Below are 15,127 nucleotides of genomic sequence, written 5' to 3'. Positions count from 1 at the left end.
TAGGTAGGAGTACCTCGCGTAGCTGAGAACCGTGGACCAGCGTAACGCGGCGGCAGCGACACGCATGATACGTTGGCGAGACTGCAGCTGCGGCGAAGACGACGATGGCGGCGGCGGCGACTATTCTATTGCTCGCTCGCTCGCTTGCCCGTGGGGCCGGCCGGTGCGTGGGCCAGCTGGCATTTAATCTTGATGTGCCCATCCGTATGGACGAGGAGGACGACGAAGACGACTGGACACGACTGAATCGTGTGATAGCTAGGCTCCGCCACTGGGATTCGGTGAGGCATCTACCACTGTTTGTTTAATTATCCCAAGCGAGTCAGAAACTGCAGGCTGCTTGTTGGGCACTTGGGCATGGGCTTGCAGTGCTGTGCCCGCCCTCTCTCCTTCCTTGTTCCTTCTTTATAAGGAGACGAGCGAGCTCGGCAGAGAGGTACTACGCCCAGGACACGACAGGGCGCTGCTTGTTGCCGATTGCTAGCTGGTAAAGGGTAGGCCGGTGCGTCTAGCTACCTTGGTTGGTTGGGTGCCGGAATTTCCATGGAGGTCGCGGTCGTGGAAAGTCCTCGTCCTCCTCCGCCGCCGCCGCAGGCCAAGGAGGAGAAGAGGTCCGACGCCACCAAGCCAGAGATCGCCGCATCGGTACGATGAACTACATGACCGACCTGCCGCTCGATCCTTTCTCTCTTCCTCTTCTTCTTCTTCTTCATTTAGTTTTGTTGTCATAGATCTTCAACACTACGTCGCTACCGAATTAAAGAGATCTGATCGAGCAGCATGGACGAGACCTTTACTTATTACTTATATTTGTGTACGCGCGCACGCAGATGGTAGGAAGCGCTCTCCCAATAGTCTTCGAAAGCTTTCCGTCGACGCAAAGAGAAGCGGCGGCGGCGGGCGTCAAACAGGAGGAGCGCAGGCTGGAGGCGGCCAGGGCGGAGATGGGCGAGGTGAGGGAGGAGAACGAGCGCCTCAAGTCGATGCTGTCCCGCATCGTCGGCCAGTACCAGTCCCTGCAGACGCACTTCCTCGACGTCGTCAAGGTGCGCGAGCTGGCATCATCGTCAGCCAAGGCGGCGGCAGAGAACAAGATCCCCGCGGCGCCGGCTCTGCTGCCCGGCACCGACGACGGCGACGAACCCTACGACGACCTCGTCTCCCTGAGCCTCGGCACGAGGGCGAATAGCAGCGGCGGCGGCCCTCGCCGCAAGGGGCACGACGACAGGTCGGCGTCCTCGTCTGGCACCGCTGACGAGATGCCCAATACCGCCGACGACGAACGCCGCCACCAGATCTCCCTCGGTCTCGGCTTCGCGCGCGGGCTTCCGCCATCGGGCACGGCGGCGGCCGCGGACGACGACAAGGCCAGCCACGACGCGTCCACGGCGCCGGTCCTGAACCTGAGCTCCGACAGCAGCGGCAGCGCCGGGGACACCGACACCACGAAGCCTGCCCTGGCCGCCGCGGGCGCCGCCCGTAAGAGCCCGAGTGCCGGTGCCGGAGACGGGTCAGCTGACGACGAGGTGCAGCAGCAGGCCAAGAAGGCTAGGGTTTCCGTCAGGGTCAAGTGTGACACTCCCACGGTACGTGCGTGCGTGACACAAGCCGATCTGTTGCCCTTGTTAATATGGATTTTTCAAATTGAACTTGAGAAAATTGTCCCAAATAAACACAGATTAGCGCGTTGCATGCATATATATGATAATTGTTTTGTGATTTTGTCTCGGTGATGATCATCAGATGCCCGATGGCTGCCAATGGCGGAAGTACGGGCAGAAGATCTCCAAGGGGAACCCGTGCCCGCGCGCCTACTACCGCTGCACGGTGGCGCCGCACTGCCCGGTGAGGAAGCAGGTGCAGCGGTGCGCGGAGGACACGTCGGTCCTGATCACCACGTACGATTGCGCGCACAACCACCCGCTCCCGCCGGCGGCGACGGCCATGGCGTCCACGACCTCCGCGGCGGTGGCCATGCTCACCTATGGATCCACCACCTCCGCCGCCTCGGCCTCGCTCGTCCACGGCCACCAATACCACTCGCTGGCGGCCGCCGCCGGGCTTCTCGGCCCCACCACCATGGTCTCCACCGCCGCGTCCTGCCCCACCATCACGCTCGACCTCACCTCCCCCGCCGCGCCGCACTCCCTCGTGCACTCCTCCTTGCCCTACGCCGCCGCCGCCGCCGCAGCAGCAGCGGGGTTCGAGTCCAAGGCGGTCCCCGCGGCGTGGAGCAGCGGGTACCTGGCGTACGGCGGCGCCCACCCGTCCTACGACACCAAGATCTCGTCGGCGTTGGGGCACCTGTTCGGTGGAAGCCTGGGCGTGCCATCGAGACCGGAACAGCTGTACGCCCAGTCGTACCTGCAGAGAGCTAATAGCCTGGGCGACGGCCATGGTGCGGTGGCGCCCGCCGTCACGGACACGCTCGCGAAGGCGATCACGTCGGATCCGAGCTTCCAGTCGGTGCTGGCAGCGGCGATCACGTCCGTCATGGGGCGCGGCGGAGCCGCTGCTACCCAGAAGTGATCAAGATCGATGGCGCATGCAGCATTCGCTCATGCATAAGATCGACTTGCAAGGGCAGATCGCCGTTTTTGACCCCACACACATAGGCATGCATGGATCGGTGGTTCATGTGTAATTAATAATTCCATCACATGGTTAATTTTTCTTTGTTCATTGGAGTGTTAGTAATTGGCCGGCTTGGGAAATGGGAATAGTGATCATAATATGTCAATGTAACAGGGATAATCAATTTGATCGATAGATGTACATATAGCACAACGAGTCAAAAATTGTACTCCCTGTCTACCAAATTATTCTCAAATATTGTAAGTGGTTCCAACTTTCCTGATTTGATCAAATTTAAGATGCTTTGATTCTAAAAAAGTTTAAATAACTATAATGAAGGACGAGAGAGTACGTATACACATGCACCAAAGAGTTTTCATGAAGCTGTTCAAGTTAAATTTGATGGGATCCAAATTAAACCTTATACCTTTTTATTTCTTTCCATTACAAGGACAATGTAACGCACACCGTACTCATCAACTTTCAAATGAAACAAATGATATGATGCCGCTGGACCGGGCAAGCAAGTCGCTCGCTTTGAGATGACAGATCAGGGGACATTTGATTTGTGCATCCCAAGGGAGGGTTTAACGAGACAGATCAGGGGGCATTTGATTTGTTCATCCCAAGGGAGGTTTTGACTTGGCTGAATTTTATTTTTATTTCTTCAAGAAGGAAACTGCACTCGATGAGCGTTAAAGATCAGGCCAGGCAAGCACAATTAAACTACAGATGATTATTAAGATATATGTTACTATTAGAATCATGCACATCATGTGTTGAGACGGTGAAGAAACAATACTATGATAATTCAAATTCGAACATATGTTGTACTATTACCAAGGAAATGATATATACTATATGTAACCAATCATCAATATTATATAATTTTTCACAAAGCACAAAGAATTAGAAAAATATAATTTAAGTTATAATGTGAAATTGAAACAATTTAGTTAGCACCCTAACAACCAGTTTGGACGAAAGGCTTTGATACCTTTTATGCGTAGAGAAGAGAAGAGATAGAAGCATGATCACGGCTTGCAAGAAAGAAATAATATCATGGTAATTTAAATTTTGATGAAGGGATATGAATTGTCGTTGACGTATTTTCCTTGCCAATTAGACCTAAATATTTGAGAAACATAAATACTTTCTTCGTCCAAAAAATAGTATTAGTTTTATCTCTTAGTTTATATGTCTATATTCAAGTGGATGAAAATTAATCTAGACACGTATATAAAACACATATCTTAAGTATTGTATGAACCTATTAATTAACTAAAATAAATTTTAATTTGGGATGTAGAGTACAATAAATTAAGAGTCATGATAATATAAATATGTAGCTGTGAGAAATATAATTTTAAGGTAATTATGTTAGAGAAGGACGATGATGCTGAATCTTAATAGTACTATTATGTTTAATCGTCTAATATTTGTGACCAAACTGCAATATGGTTGTCTATAGGGGTGACTAAAATCTGAAACTGCATGTTAACTTATGTCTTAATTAGCAAATAATATTGACAGAGGAATATACTTGTAGATCATAATAATAAATAAATTTGCCCAGCGACGACTTGCTGAACTGCTGCGCTCTTCCTCATGTACATTTTCATCTTGGCCAGCGACTCGTTGAACTGCCGCATGCTCTTCATGCACATCCCCGTGATCATCTGCATGTTCTGCATCGGATTTTCTCCGCCTGCATGTCCCCCAGTGGCGACAAGAAGACGTGGACCTTGGCCTTCTCGTTGCACGACGTCGGCGTGCCCGGCGAGCCGCGGGCCGGGATCGACACGGGCACCATGCTAACTGGCGTCGTCCACGTCGTCGTGCGGCGGGCCATGACTACTCCGACGGATTACCACCTCAGACGCCATGAACGGCTCAGCTGACGGGTCCGGCGGGGCGCACGCGCGCGTCGTCGCCGGGCGTCCCCAGGCGGAGGGCGAGCGAGCCGCGCACGGTGCCCGTCGGCGTACATTGTACGTCTCTAAGCTAGAGACCGAGCAGGCGCGTATACGAAGCAGCGCACGGTCACCAGAAACGAGGTCTGGATCAAGACTTTGGACGCTGATCTGAACCAAGTCAAACAACTACCGTAATAATAGTTGGAGATTAGCCAGAGACGCATGCAGCTGGGCCGCGATTGCTCTGCTGCTCGTCGGAGAAGACGTGGACAGGCGAACCGATCAAAGTTGACTAAATATATATCGTAGGAGACTTACGAACGATCCGCTAGCTCTTCAGTCTTGACGTGCGCTGAGTGCTGTCCATTTCTTCAGCTTCTGGAACAGGGCTTTGTTCATGTCTTCTTCAGTTTCTGAAAAATACTCGTACTAGGTTTCTGTCTAAACCAGGATGACTTTGATCCCGGCCAGGCCAGATTAAACCTGGCTATGGCCCAAACCCAGCCAGGCCGGCCCTCGAACCTGGAGCAGACCGACTTACTTTGGCTATCTAGGAGTCCGTTTTGGTGTGTTTTTGTTCAATTCAGTACCACGTTTTCTTCTTAGGCCTTGTTTGGGAGAAGAGGGTTGAAGGAGATTGATGGAGCTAAAATCAGTAATAGATAGTTTGGGTCCCTTCATTTTTAAAGGAACTAGGATTTACTTAAGATTATTTGGTTTGGAATTTGACATTTCATCATTTTCCAAAGTTTAGATATAAGCGTATTCTTAATTCGTAGGTTGAGAAATAAAAATTGATTTTATGTATCAGTAGTCCATGTTTCTAATCTGCAACTTATGACACGTTCGTTGCATCGTTCCGCTATTGTAGAAATGTAGCGTATAAATATCTCCCCCATATAACCAATAGCAGTATATAAATATATTTTGTATAAAACCATATTAGTCTAACTGATTCTACATCTAAATTACGATTATTAGACTGAAATTCAATTCAAAGCATTCAAACGAGACCTAAGGGATTTTAGCTAGCCCGCTCAATCCCCTCCATACTATAGTTAACAATTGCACATGGTACAAATAATATAGTATTACTTTACAACACTAAAATTATAGTATTTCTTAAAACTAAGATATGTTTGGTTTAATTGGAAAACCAAACTTTGTGTAAAGAGAAGAGAAGAAAATTGAGGTTCTTAGTGGAGTAGTTTCCAAAAACACCACAGTTTTTTTGTAATGTTGTATATTGTTCATCTTCTCTGAGAAGATGAGGAGTACAGACCAAGGGACGAATGGAGTCCCGCGTTTTAACTAATGTTTTTGCATTATACACGTCGCAAAATACAACTCTGTTTTACTATGTTATTCCTAATATCACATAAATTGAATGTGACTGGAAAAAATTAATAGAAACTTTGACTTGCTATGGATTGAAACACACCAATCCCTTCTCGTCCACGTGGATTGTACAGAAAAGGAACGGGCCCTAACATGGGAGATAAGCATTAAGCAGTCGCAGCCTGTGTGCAAACTTTGGCCGGGAACTTATCAGGATGATGGTGACAACAATATCTACCATTTTTTTTAGAAAGTCTGTATGTTCTTATTGGACATATATAGGTATTGTTTTCCTAAGCAAAGTCTGGCAGCTAGCTTAGTCAGTATTCAGTACAGTGCACCGAGATATATGCGTGAACCTGTATTATTAAAATCGAAGGGAACGCTCAGCTAATCAGAGATGTGTGTGTGTCTGAGTACTGTAACGACAAGTATGTATGGTAGTACTATGGTACTCTTATATACTCCCTTCGTTTCTTTTTATTAGTCGCTGGATAGTGCAAACAGAGGAGTACTACGTGAGCAAAAAAAAACGTGAACATTCTAGCTACGTGATCCGTACGTGCGTCTAATAACTGATCGATGATGGATCGGATCAGTACGACGACTCCGACGAGTGAGCAGCCGCCGCCGCGGCGTGCAGCTGCGCCTCCCACGCGTCACAGGCGGCGCTCCAGCTGGGCGCTGCAGCCAGGGGCGCCGGCGCCGAGGCCGAGCGTGGAGGCGAGAAGGGCGTTACGGTTGCGGTTGCGGTTGCGCCGCGCGGAGGCGGTGGTTGGCACAGGTAGGAGGCGGCGCCCGGGCCCAGCGCGGCGTGGTTGTGGACGCCGTCGTAGGTGGTGACGACGTAGCGCGGGTCGTCGCTGTCCCGCTCCACGCGCTTCTTAACGCCGCAGCCCTCCGCCGAGCACCGGTAGTAGTTCCTGCACACGCACGGCCGGCGCCGCGCGGCGGCGATCAGCACCACGTCATGCATGCTTATGGGCGTGGCGTGACCATGGAATGGGGGAACTTGAAGTGACGAAGCGATCGTCGTCGGCGCCTAGCTAGTGTTGGAGTATTGTATTCTGATTTGTACCTCGGGTTGGGGCTGCTCTTGACCGTCTTTTTGCCGTACTTGCGCCACTTGAAGCCATCGTCCAGCACGTCCACCTCCGACCGCGTCCGGAACCCAATCCGTGACGACGACGGCGGCCGGCCGCCGCCGTTCCCACCGGTGCCATATGGTGGTCCGCTCATCGGCCTCCTCCCGTCGCCGTCGCCGTCGACGCCATAGCTCCTGAATCCGATGATCCAACCACGCAACTGATCGGATGAGCATAGCACACTACCCACGCAACGTGTGACGGCGGCAGCGCACATTTGCACGCAGATATCGACGACACCTATCCACGTACGGGAACTTACAGCAGGCTCATGCCATTGCCGACGGCGGCGGCGGCGTCTGAAGAACTGTTGGCGAACACCGGCGCCGAGCAGTCGTAGCCGCCGCAGGCGGGAGCGGGAGCGCCCACCATCTCCTGGCCGTCGAATCCGAACTGGAAGTAGTCATCGGCCATGGTGGCGGCGGCGGGCGGCGGGAGGTCCGCCACGAGGAGGTCGGGTGGTGGTAGTGGTGGGAAGTACGAGGAGGCGGGCGCGGACGGCGGGTGGTAGGCGGCGTAGCTCGTCTCGTGGGCGAGTCCTAGCGAGGCCGCCATGTAGTAGAGTACTAGAGTAGACGCACGCGCACGGCACACGGCAGGACACCGGCCGGCCGGCCACTGTGGAGCTATAGCGAGCGAGCGAGCTGAGCTGAGCTGCTGCCGTTGCGTTGCGTGTGACGGGACAGGCGACCCCGTGTCAAGCTCGCCAATTTATACTACCTAGCTAGTGCCCGAACGGCGCTGGCAACATCGTCGTCGTCTGTGGACGTACTGCTGTGCTAAGCTAGCTAGGTGATGATGAGGCGATCGAAGAGAGAGAGAGAGAGAGAGAGAGAGAGAGAGAGAGAGAGAGAGAGCTCAAGCATCTGGAAGCAAACAAACGAGCGAGCAGGCTTGTGAGCTTCTTCACACACAGCGGCCGCGCACGCAGAAGGTTCGTTCGACGATTCGCAGATATGGGTCTGCAGTCTGCACGTGTCGAATGGCGTGACCGGCTTTTGGAGTTTTCGACGGGACGAGCTAACCCTGCGCTGCTGCCAAGTCAATAGAAGCTACGAGCCGCCGCCGAGACCGCCGCCGGCCGTTGGTTCCGGCCGGGCGCGCGCGCGGTGACCTGACCGCGCACTGACTGGCCAGCATGCATGTACGACTGCATTCCGTGGCCATCCAAACAAACTCCAACCGATGATGAAGGCCTGGAACCGAGTCTGATCATCCGGACGGTCGCCGTCGTCGTTGTCATCTTGAGGTCCAAAATAGCGTCCGCTGGATATTTTCCTGATGGGTCGATCGAGCGCATTACTGGCACTTTGGGCACGGTACGTAGTATAGTACGGTGCATGCACCTGGACCTGGGCTGGCCGGCTGGAGCCAAGCGTACATACACCTGTCAGAGCTTTACCGGCCGGCCGCCTCTAATCCATTATTGCAATGACGACGACGACCATGCACCGGTGTCGACGACGAAGCTGGTCTCACTTTCTCCGGCCGGCCATCGAGCTAGGTAGCCACACGAGCCATCGGCGGCCGGTTCCGCGCCGGCGCCGCCGGTGCAGCAGCACAAATAAAGAGCCAGAAAATTAAAAGTAACCGTGCCGACGTCGTCCGGGGTGATTCGCGTTGCACGATAAAACAGCTAGCGTGTACTACTGGATCTGGATCTGCAATAGTAAAATTCTGCGCGTGGTAGGCCACGGCCGACAGCGACGTGTTCCGCGCGCACGTAGAAATGCGTCTATTGTTTACCCGTTTACCTTTTACATATTCGCCCTTAATTACCAATGGATCGATCATCGATGTCTAATAAAAGTACAATGCCGTGACCTTACGGATGACATATAATTACATAAAAATAAACAATATATATATATATATATATATATATATATATATATATATATATATATATATATATATTATTGATCTTAATATTTTATAAATTATTTGTCACACCAAATTATTATTGATCAGTATTTGTCCTTGAGATGGCGACTACGTCCCTGAAATGCAACGCATGTTTCCGTTCCGTTCAGTTCCATCCACTTGCATTGGTATATCTTCTAGCTTCTAGCTAGCTAGTAGGGGGAGTAAGAGATCGCCGGTGGACAATAAGAAATACGTATACTAGACGACAGAGAGACGTAGCCACCTTTTCCATGTACCGATGTACGTGGTGCGTATATGGCGAAATGCAGGCGAACCGGCGAGGTAGCTGGCGGAGAGACGACGACGACGTCGCCATCGAGCCGTCGAGGCACATGCAACGAGCATCGTTAGCCAACCAGCCACCGCTCAAGCGAGGGCCGGGGCTGGGGGCAAGCATTTGCATTGGTCATTGTTAACCCATCCCATCCCACACGCAGGAACTGGGAAAGAAAGAGAGAACAAAGAAACAAAATGCACGTGCGTTTATTAGTTCGTTGCTGGACCTATCGGGTCGAGTAGTGTGTACGGGGATAGGAGACCCCGAGCTCCGAGCACGCAACGATCTCGTAGTCGACGTACACACACTCTGGACAGAGACAGCTACTAGCTTTGGGTCATTTTAAGTTTTGATCCGGCAAGCGGCAAGCTTGGCCTCGTCTGTCTAGTCTTGACGAGTTGGATGGCTAGCTCGTGTGGTAACAAGGACCGGTACGGCAGCGGCACAGGTTTACTGTGTCATTTACCTGTAACTTTACTACATTACTATAATGTTTGTGCGTTACGACACTAATCATATTTGATGGTATAGTGGTGCAACGGATACACGAGGGCTCAGTGGTAGGCAGTGTGATGAACCCTCCCTACAAAAAATAAATTTAAAATCAAAGTGGAAATATGACCTATATACTAGATATTAAACTGCAAATATATACTGTATTTTATCTTAGCCTAAAGGCCGATAAATATATGAGTTAAAAAATAGATTTGCCCCTTTTTATATAGTTGCACTCGGTACTAATTCATCCTCCTTCAGCTAGCGATGTGATACTATCCGGTAGGGGCGGGCCCCATTGAATTCAAGGGTATTCAAATGAATACCCATTATTTTTTGCAAAATAACTTCAATATATATACATGTATATAGTGTATATACATGGATAGAAAATGAATCAAATAAATAAAGGATTTCTGTTAATTTGGACAAAAATATCTTCTTTCTACTTCTCATATCTAACTAACCTAATAGTTTGTCGTGGACCATGAGGCCCAACGGAGCGACAAAGCCTACCTCAGTACCTCACGGCAAAAAAAAATTTCCCAAAACCCATTGTAGTCGCACCATGGCAGAGCCACCAGATGCGCCAGCCACCAAGTCGTGGTCACGTCCTGCAGCCCCACGTGCCATGGAGACACCAGCACCTCTGTTGCGCCATTGTGGCTCCGCAGCGCGGCTAGGTACCTAGACTTGACCGGCTAACTGTCATTGTGTTGTATCCGGCTAACTGTCATTGTGTTGTACTTAGACTTGACCGGCTAACTGTCATATTTGATGGTATAGTGGTGCAACGGATACATGAGGGCTAAGTGGCAGGTAGTGTGATGAACCCTCCCTACAAAAAAAATTTAAAATCAAAGTGCACATATGACCTACATACTATATATTAAACTACAGATATATACTGCAATTTATCTTATCCAAATGGCCGATAAAGATATGAGTTGAAAAATAAATTTGCCTCTTTTTATAGCTACGCTCGGTACTAATTCATCCTCCTTTAGCTAGCGAGCTGATATTAATCGGGAGCGCTATGTTGCGTGCGGCTTCGTATCATGTTAGGTTTGGGTGTATAGGAGGTAACAATCCACATCAAGATCGCGGATTAGATTAGAAAGAAGTATAAGATTTTTTTTACAAAAGGGATAACGGTGGAAACTAGAAAAAACCGATGCTTTATAGGTTAGAGATTTTGTCGATATAGTTTTATTATTTATTAACTTTCTTAAATATATTCAATGGGTAAATACACGATATTCGATCTATTAGGTGTGGATACAAAATTTTAGCCGCGCGGTGTGTACCCTTAGACTCGTTTCATGAAAAATTGGTCATATGTTTGTGTATATTGCTATGATTTTTATATATCATATATAAGTAAACTTTGTTTTAGTAAGGTATAAAAAATATATGAGTTTTGTTGGATAGGTAAGTATAAATATGTGGAGGCAACAATCAAGTTTCGAAACCACACTTGTGCATAATTTTACTTTATTTAAGCTCAGCCGGATTCTTCAAAAAAAATTAGAATTTGAAAATAAACACTAATAAAATCTGAGGAAAAAAACTTAGCTCGGGCTACCGTGTCCGAAATTAACTAAGGGTGTGTTTGGTTTGACTTTTGGCTTTGGCTTTTGCCCCCTAAAAGTCAAAAGACAACCAAAGGGCCGGATCCAGAAAGCAGCTTTTTCTAAAAGCCGACTTTCCCGTAGTGCAAATCTGAAAGCACCCCTGGACCTGCTTTTAGTGGTTTTTCGGATAGAACTATAAAAACATATATCGAAGAATTTTTAACAACTTTTAGTGGTTTCCACCAAACAGTTTTTAGCTTTTTAACAGCTTACAGCCTACAACAGCTTTTTCCACAGCTCACAGCCCACAGCAATTTTTTTCACAGCCACAGCCCAACCAAACAGACCCTAAACAACTTCTGGTATGTACCCCCACCCCACAAAGATTGTTCTTCCAACATATACACAAGTGTTTTAATCATTTCTCTACAACTTTTTGCCTAGTTTAAGTCTTTAACATCACCAAACATCTATAAGCATCGCAAAAAAATCCTGTGTAGTTTGAAAGTTCATACCTTACACCAAGAGCAACAGATATAACCATAAACATATATAAACACAAGATTATGAGTACACATGTGATCGGCTCTCCACACAACATCGAAGCGTCAGCATCAGCCGGTCAAGAAGAGAAAACATTACCGTCACCAGGACGGCGACCGGCCCGGCCGGGTGCCTGACCGTGACCGAACGAACGATCTCCGACGGAACAGCTAGCGTAGCCATCTCGCCGTGGCGTCCGTCCTCGGCGGCAGCGACGCACCCCCACCATCGTGACCGTGACCGCGACCGCGGGGTACGTTTCTGTGGTGCAAACCGCGGCGTCGTGCGTCCGTTCCGGCGAGACAAACTCCGGTCCCTGCGCCCCATAACCTCACCCCCACGGCTCGCCGTGCGTACGTACGCGACAGGGACGGCGGCGCCGAGGCCGGTCGCTCCTGCGTCCACTTGGGTGAGTTCGCGGCAGCTACCTCGTGGCTCGTGCCATTGTATGTGTATCTATCGGTCGCGAGAGTTTAGAGATAAGATTTATAGGCTGTCGTTGTTGAAGCCTGGCAGCCGACAGATACAGATGCAGGACCGGTCATCTTCAGACGGGCCGGGTAGGCGGGGTACAACAACAATATAGCCTCCTCCAATGCCGTCATAATCATACACATTCCAGATAAAGATCAAATTCTGTGGACTTCGGAAGTTCAGCTCCAGACTAGAGATGTCAATGGGGCCCGATATCCGCCAACCTGTGGGGAATTCCCCTATTAAGGTACGGGTTTGAGACAAAAATTATCCCATGGGTATAGATATGGAACAAAATCTTCACCCATTGGGTAAACGGGTATGGGTTTGGGAAGCAATAATCCGAACCCGATTACCTATGGGTATTTCATACGTGTACATCTGTCATGTTTGTATGAATGAGTTGAGGCCGAGCCGGCCACCAAGCCCAGCACGACAGCGCACCAGGCCCCAGGTTCTAGCCCAACAAGGCAACTAGCAGACTAGTAAAAAACAAAACCCTAAAATAACCAGCCATATGTTATGCACTGCCTAGACGACGGTGACAACCATGGATTCTCAGGCGCCAACGAACTCAGATGGTGACCAAGGAAGGTGAGAAAACTCCATTTCTTCTATCGGTCTCGAAGTACTTATGTATTTTCTGATGGATGGATGAATGGATCATGGTTCATGGATGAGTGCTTGTCGATGTAGTGATGTCTAAAATCTAGATTATTTGTGCTACATGTTAGTACCTAGTTATCCCTTAATTGGGGATGGAGACCTATTGGGGACCCGAAACCCAAATAGGGATGGGTATGTGATGAGTTTTGTACCCATGATGGGTATGAGGATGGTTATAGGGATGGATCAAATATGATGGGGATGAGTATGGATACTATAACCCGGTGGGGAATTCCCCATTGACATCTCTACTCCAGACAAACGAAGAAATTCTCTCCTGCTAGTTTACGCCAAAACTTACTGCCGTTACTGTACACGAACAGATTACTGTACACGAACAGTGTGAGCTATCAAACTGCCGACAAAAGTTGTGAGGCCAAAACTGCGCCAACTTCCACCTAGTCTGCTGTGCCAGACGAACCAAGTAAGGGCTTGTTCCTATCTCATGTGGATTGAATGGGATTGGAAAAAATTGTGAAAGATTTTGACTTGTTTGGGATTGAAACCCATCCAATCCCACCCAATCCACATGGATTGAGAGCAAAACGAACAAGCCCTAACTGGGTACATGAAAATTAACTACAAAATCGAAGAACGTCTGCAGCTGTTGAATAATTAGACAGATTCCAGTTTAAATTCCGAATATAAATCATGACCAAATCAGAAGAACTGAAATAACAAGCCAAATCAGATGATGCGTACTGATTAGACTTACTGATAGATGGCACGCGCCGGAATCAGCAGGGTCGACGATGTCGAAGTAGCGAAATCAGCAGGGTCGACGAGGTCAGCAGATCACGAGCAGTCGCGTGAAGACGCTTCCCAAAAACCTTATTCGCCCTCTCCCGGTGCAGGATCTAGAAGACGAAGGGTTCCGGAGACCTGCTCTCCTGATCGCAGATGCACCTCTGCGGTCGGGACGAAGGGAACTAAAAGGCGGCTCAGCTATGAAGAGAGACGAAAGCGAACTGGAAGCTGGAGATGATTTGGAGGCTGGCTGCCGGGCTCCTTTTATAGGGCCGAGTCCGCGACCCCCGTGCTTATCCGCCCACGAAAATCTCGCAATCAGTTGAGATTTTATAGGGATCGGTTAGGATAAGCGTAACAGCCAAGAAACCAAAAAATCAAACGGCAAAAGGTAGCCGCGCCCCCGCAAGGCGAGGGGCCGGATTTCGGCGGACCATTCACGCGCATGTCGTGCGCCCGCGCCCTTCGCCCCGCCCCGCCCCGGCCCGGCCAGGCGAGGCGAGGCGAGCGAGCGAGCGCGCGTGTGGCTCTCCACACTCTCTCCTCTCATCCATGACTTGGTGAGTGAGTGTGGCTTCCATATTTAAGCTAGCTCTACTCCACAAGAGCTAGCAATATGGTGCTATTGGTTCCACCTATCCCTTTGCCATCCACTTATATGGGCTTTTGAGATTTTCCTGGAATTATTAGAAATTCTTAATTGGGCCAAGCCCATAAATCCTAACAATCCCCCACCAGATCTCAAATGCCCATCTGCAGTTTTCGCCACTGTTCACTACTGTTTAATATACTAGTTTTTCAGCAGAGACTGTTAAGTTGAACTTCCGCCTAGAACTCCAAGTTACACCAACCCACAACTTGGACAATGGACTATGCCTTGAATTGCAAGTTTTGCGTGAATTGGTTTCACTTGAAGTCATGACCAGTACTTGGCTACCAGTAGTCCCCTTCTCGGGTGGAGCATATACGTCGTACTCCAAGGTCTCTTCATGAGTTTACTAGAGATCACCCAAATCTCATAGACTGCGACGTTAGACAGTCTAACTCATATAGGTGTGTTCTTTCAAAGAATGTTCTGCAGGACAACATCTTCGCTAATACAAGCCAACAGAACACATTAAGGCACAAAGCCAACCTGCCTTACAGCATTTGAGAGTATTGCATCTTTACTTAGAGAGGGTCAAAAGTTACTCTCCTCAGTTCACCAATGGCTTGTTCTTCCCAGGTCCTAATTCACGGGATCTCCGATCACATAGACTGGGTTTCCACCATGGCAACTTTATTCGGGTCTCATACCCATCTCTCTCGATGCGATTTCTATCACATTACGTGGTAGTCCCTTGGTAAAAGGATCTGCCAGATTTTTATCTGTTGAAATATAAGTCACACTTATAACTCCGGAGTTTCTCAACTTTCTGACAGACTTCAATCGTCTTTTGACATGTCTTGATG

At 49.2% G+C, this 15,127-nt stretch overlaps 2 protein-coding genes across 2 annotated transcripts; one reads left to right on the top strand and one right to left on the bottom strand.

Annotated features, from left to right (window-relative positions):
* The first annotated feature begins 212 nt into the window (after window positions 1–212).
* LOC103649651 (probable WRKY transcription factor 72) lies at window positions 213–2,859 on the top strand. Its single transcript, XM_008675382.3, has 3 exons — window positions 213–645; window positions 831–1,586; window positions 1,744–2,859. Exons 1-3 carry the CDS (start codon window positions 544–546, stop codon window positions 2,527–2,529), a joined length of 1,644 nt encoding a protein of 547 aa, XP_008673604.1. The 5' UTR covers window positions 213–543; the 3' UTR covers window positions 2,530–2,859.
* A 3,405-nt stretch (window positions 2,860–6,264) lies between these two features.
* On the bottom strand, window positions 6,265–7,845 carry LOC103649650 (probable WRKY transcription factor 48). The gene is made up of 3 exons (XM_008675381.3): window positions 7,236–7,845; window positions 6,907–7,107; window positions 6,265–6,751 (listed from the first exon to the last, which is right to left on the bottom strand). Exons 1-3 carry the CDS (start codon window positions 7,526–7,528, stop codon window positions 6,424–6,426), a joined length of 822 nt encoding a protein of 273 aa, XP_008673603.1. The 5' UTR covers window positions 7,529–7,845; the 3' UTR covers window positions 6,265–6,423.
* Window positions 7,846–15,127: the final 7,282 nt, after the last annotated feature.

This window comes from Zea mays, chromosome 3 (assembly GCF_902167145.1).
Source record: "Zea mays cultivar B73 chromosome 3, Zm-B73-REFERENCE-NAM-5.0, whole genome shotgun sequence".
NCBI lineage: Eukaryota > Viridiplantae > Streptophyta > Magnoliopsida > Poales > Poaceae > Zea > Zea mays.
Note: the sequence above shows the minus strand (reverse complement) of the source record. Positions and strands in the feature narration are given on the sequence as shown.

Coding starts and splice junctions, on each gene's coding strand:
- LOC103649651 (XM_008675382.3), top strand. CDS start 544: ATGGAGGTCGCGGTCGTGGAAAGTCCTCGTCCTCCTCCGCCGCCGCCG. Junction 646..830: donor AGCCAGAGATCGCCGCATCG/GTACGATGAACT, acceptor GCGCGCACGCAG/ATGGTAGGAAGCGCTCTCCC. Junction 1,587..1,743: donor TCAAGTGTGACACTCCCACG/GTACGTGCGTGC, acceptor GATGATCATCAG/ATGCCCGATGGCTGCCAATG.
- LOC103649650 (XM_008675381.3), bottom strand. CDS start 7,528: ATGGCGGCCTCGCTAGGACTCGCCCACGAGACGAGCTACGCCGCCTAC. Junction 7,108..7,235: donor GGCAATGGCATGAGCCTGCT/GTAAGTTCCCGT, acceptor CATCGGATTCAG/GAGCTATGGCGTCGACGGCG. Junction 6,752..6,906: donor AAGAGCAGCCCCAACCCGAG/GTACAAATCAGA, acceptor GTGCGTGTGCAG/GAACTACTACCGGTGCTCGG.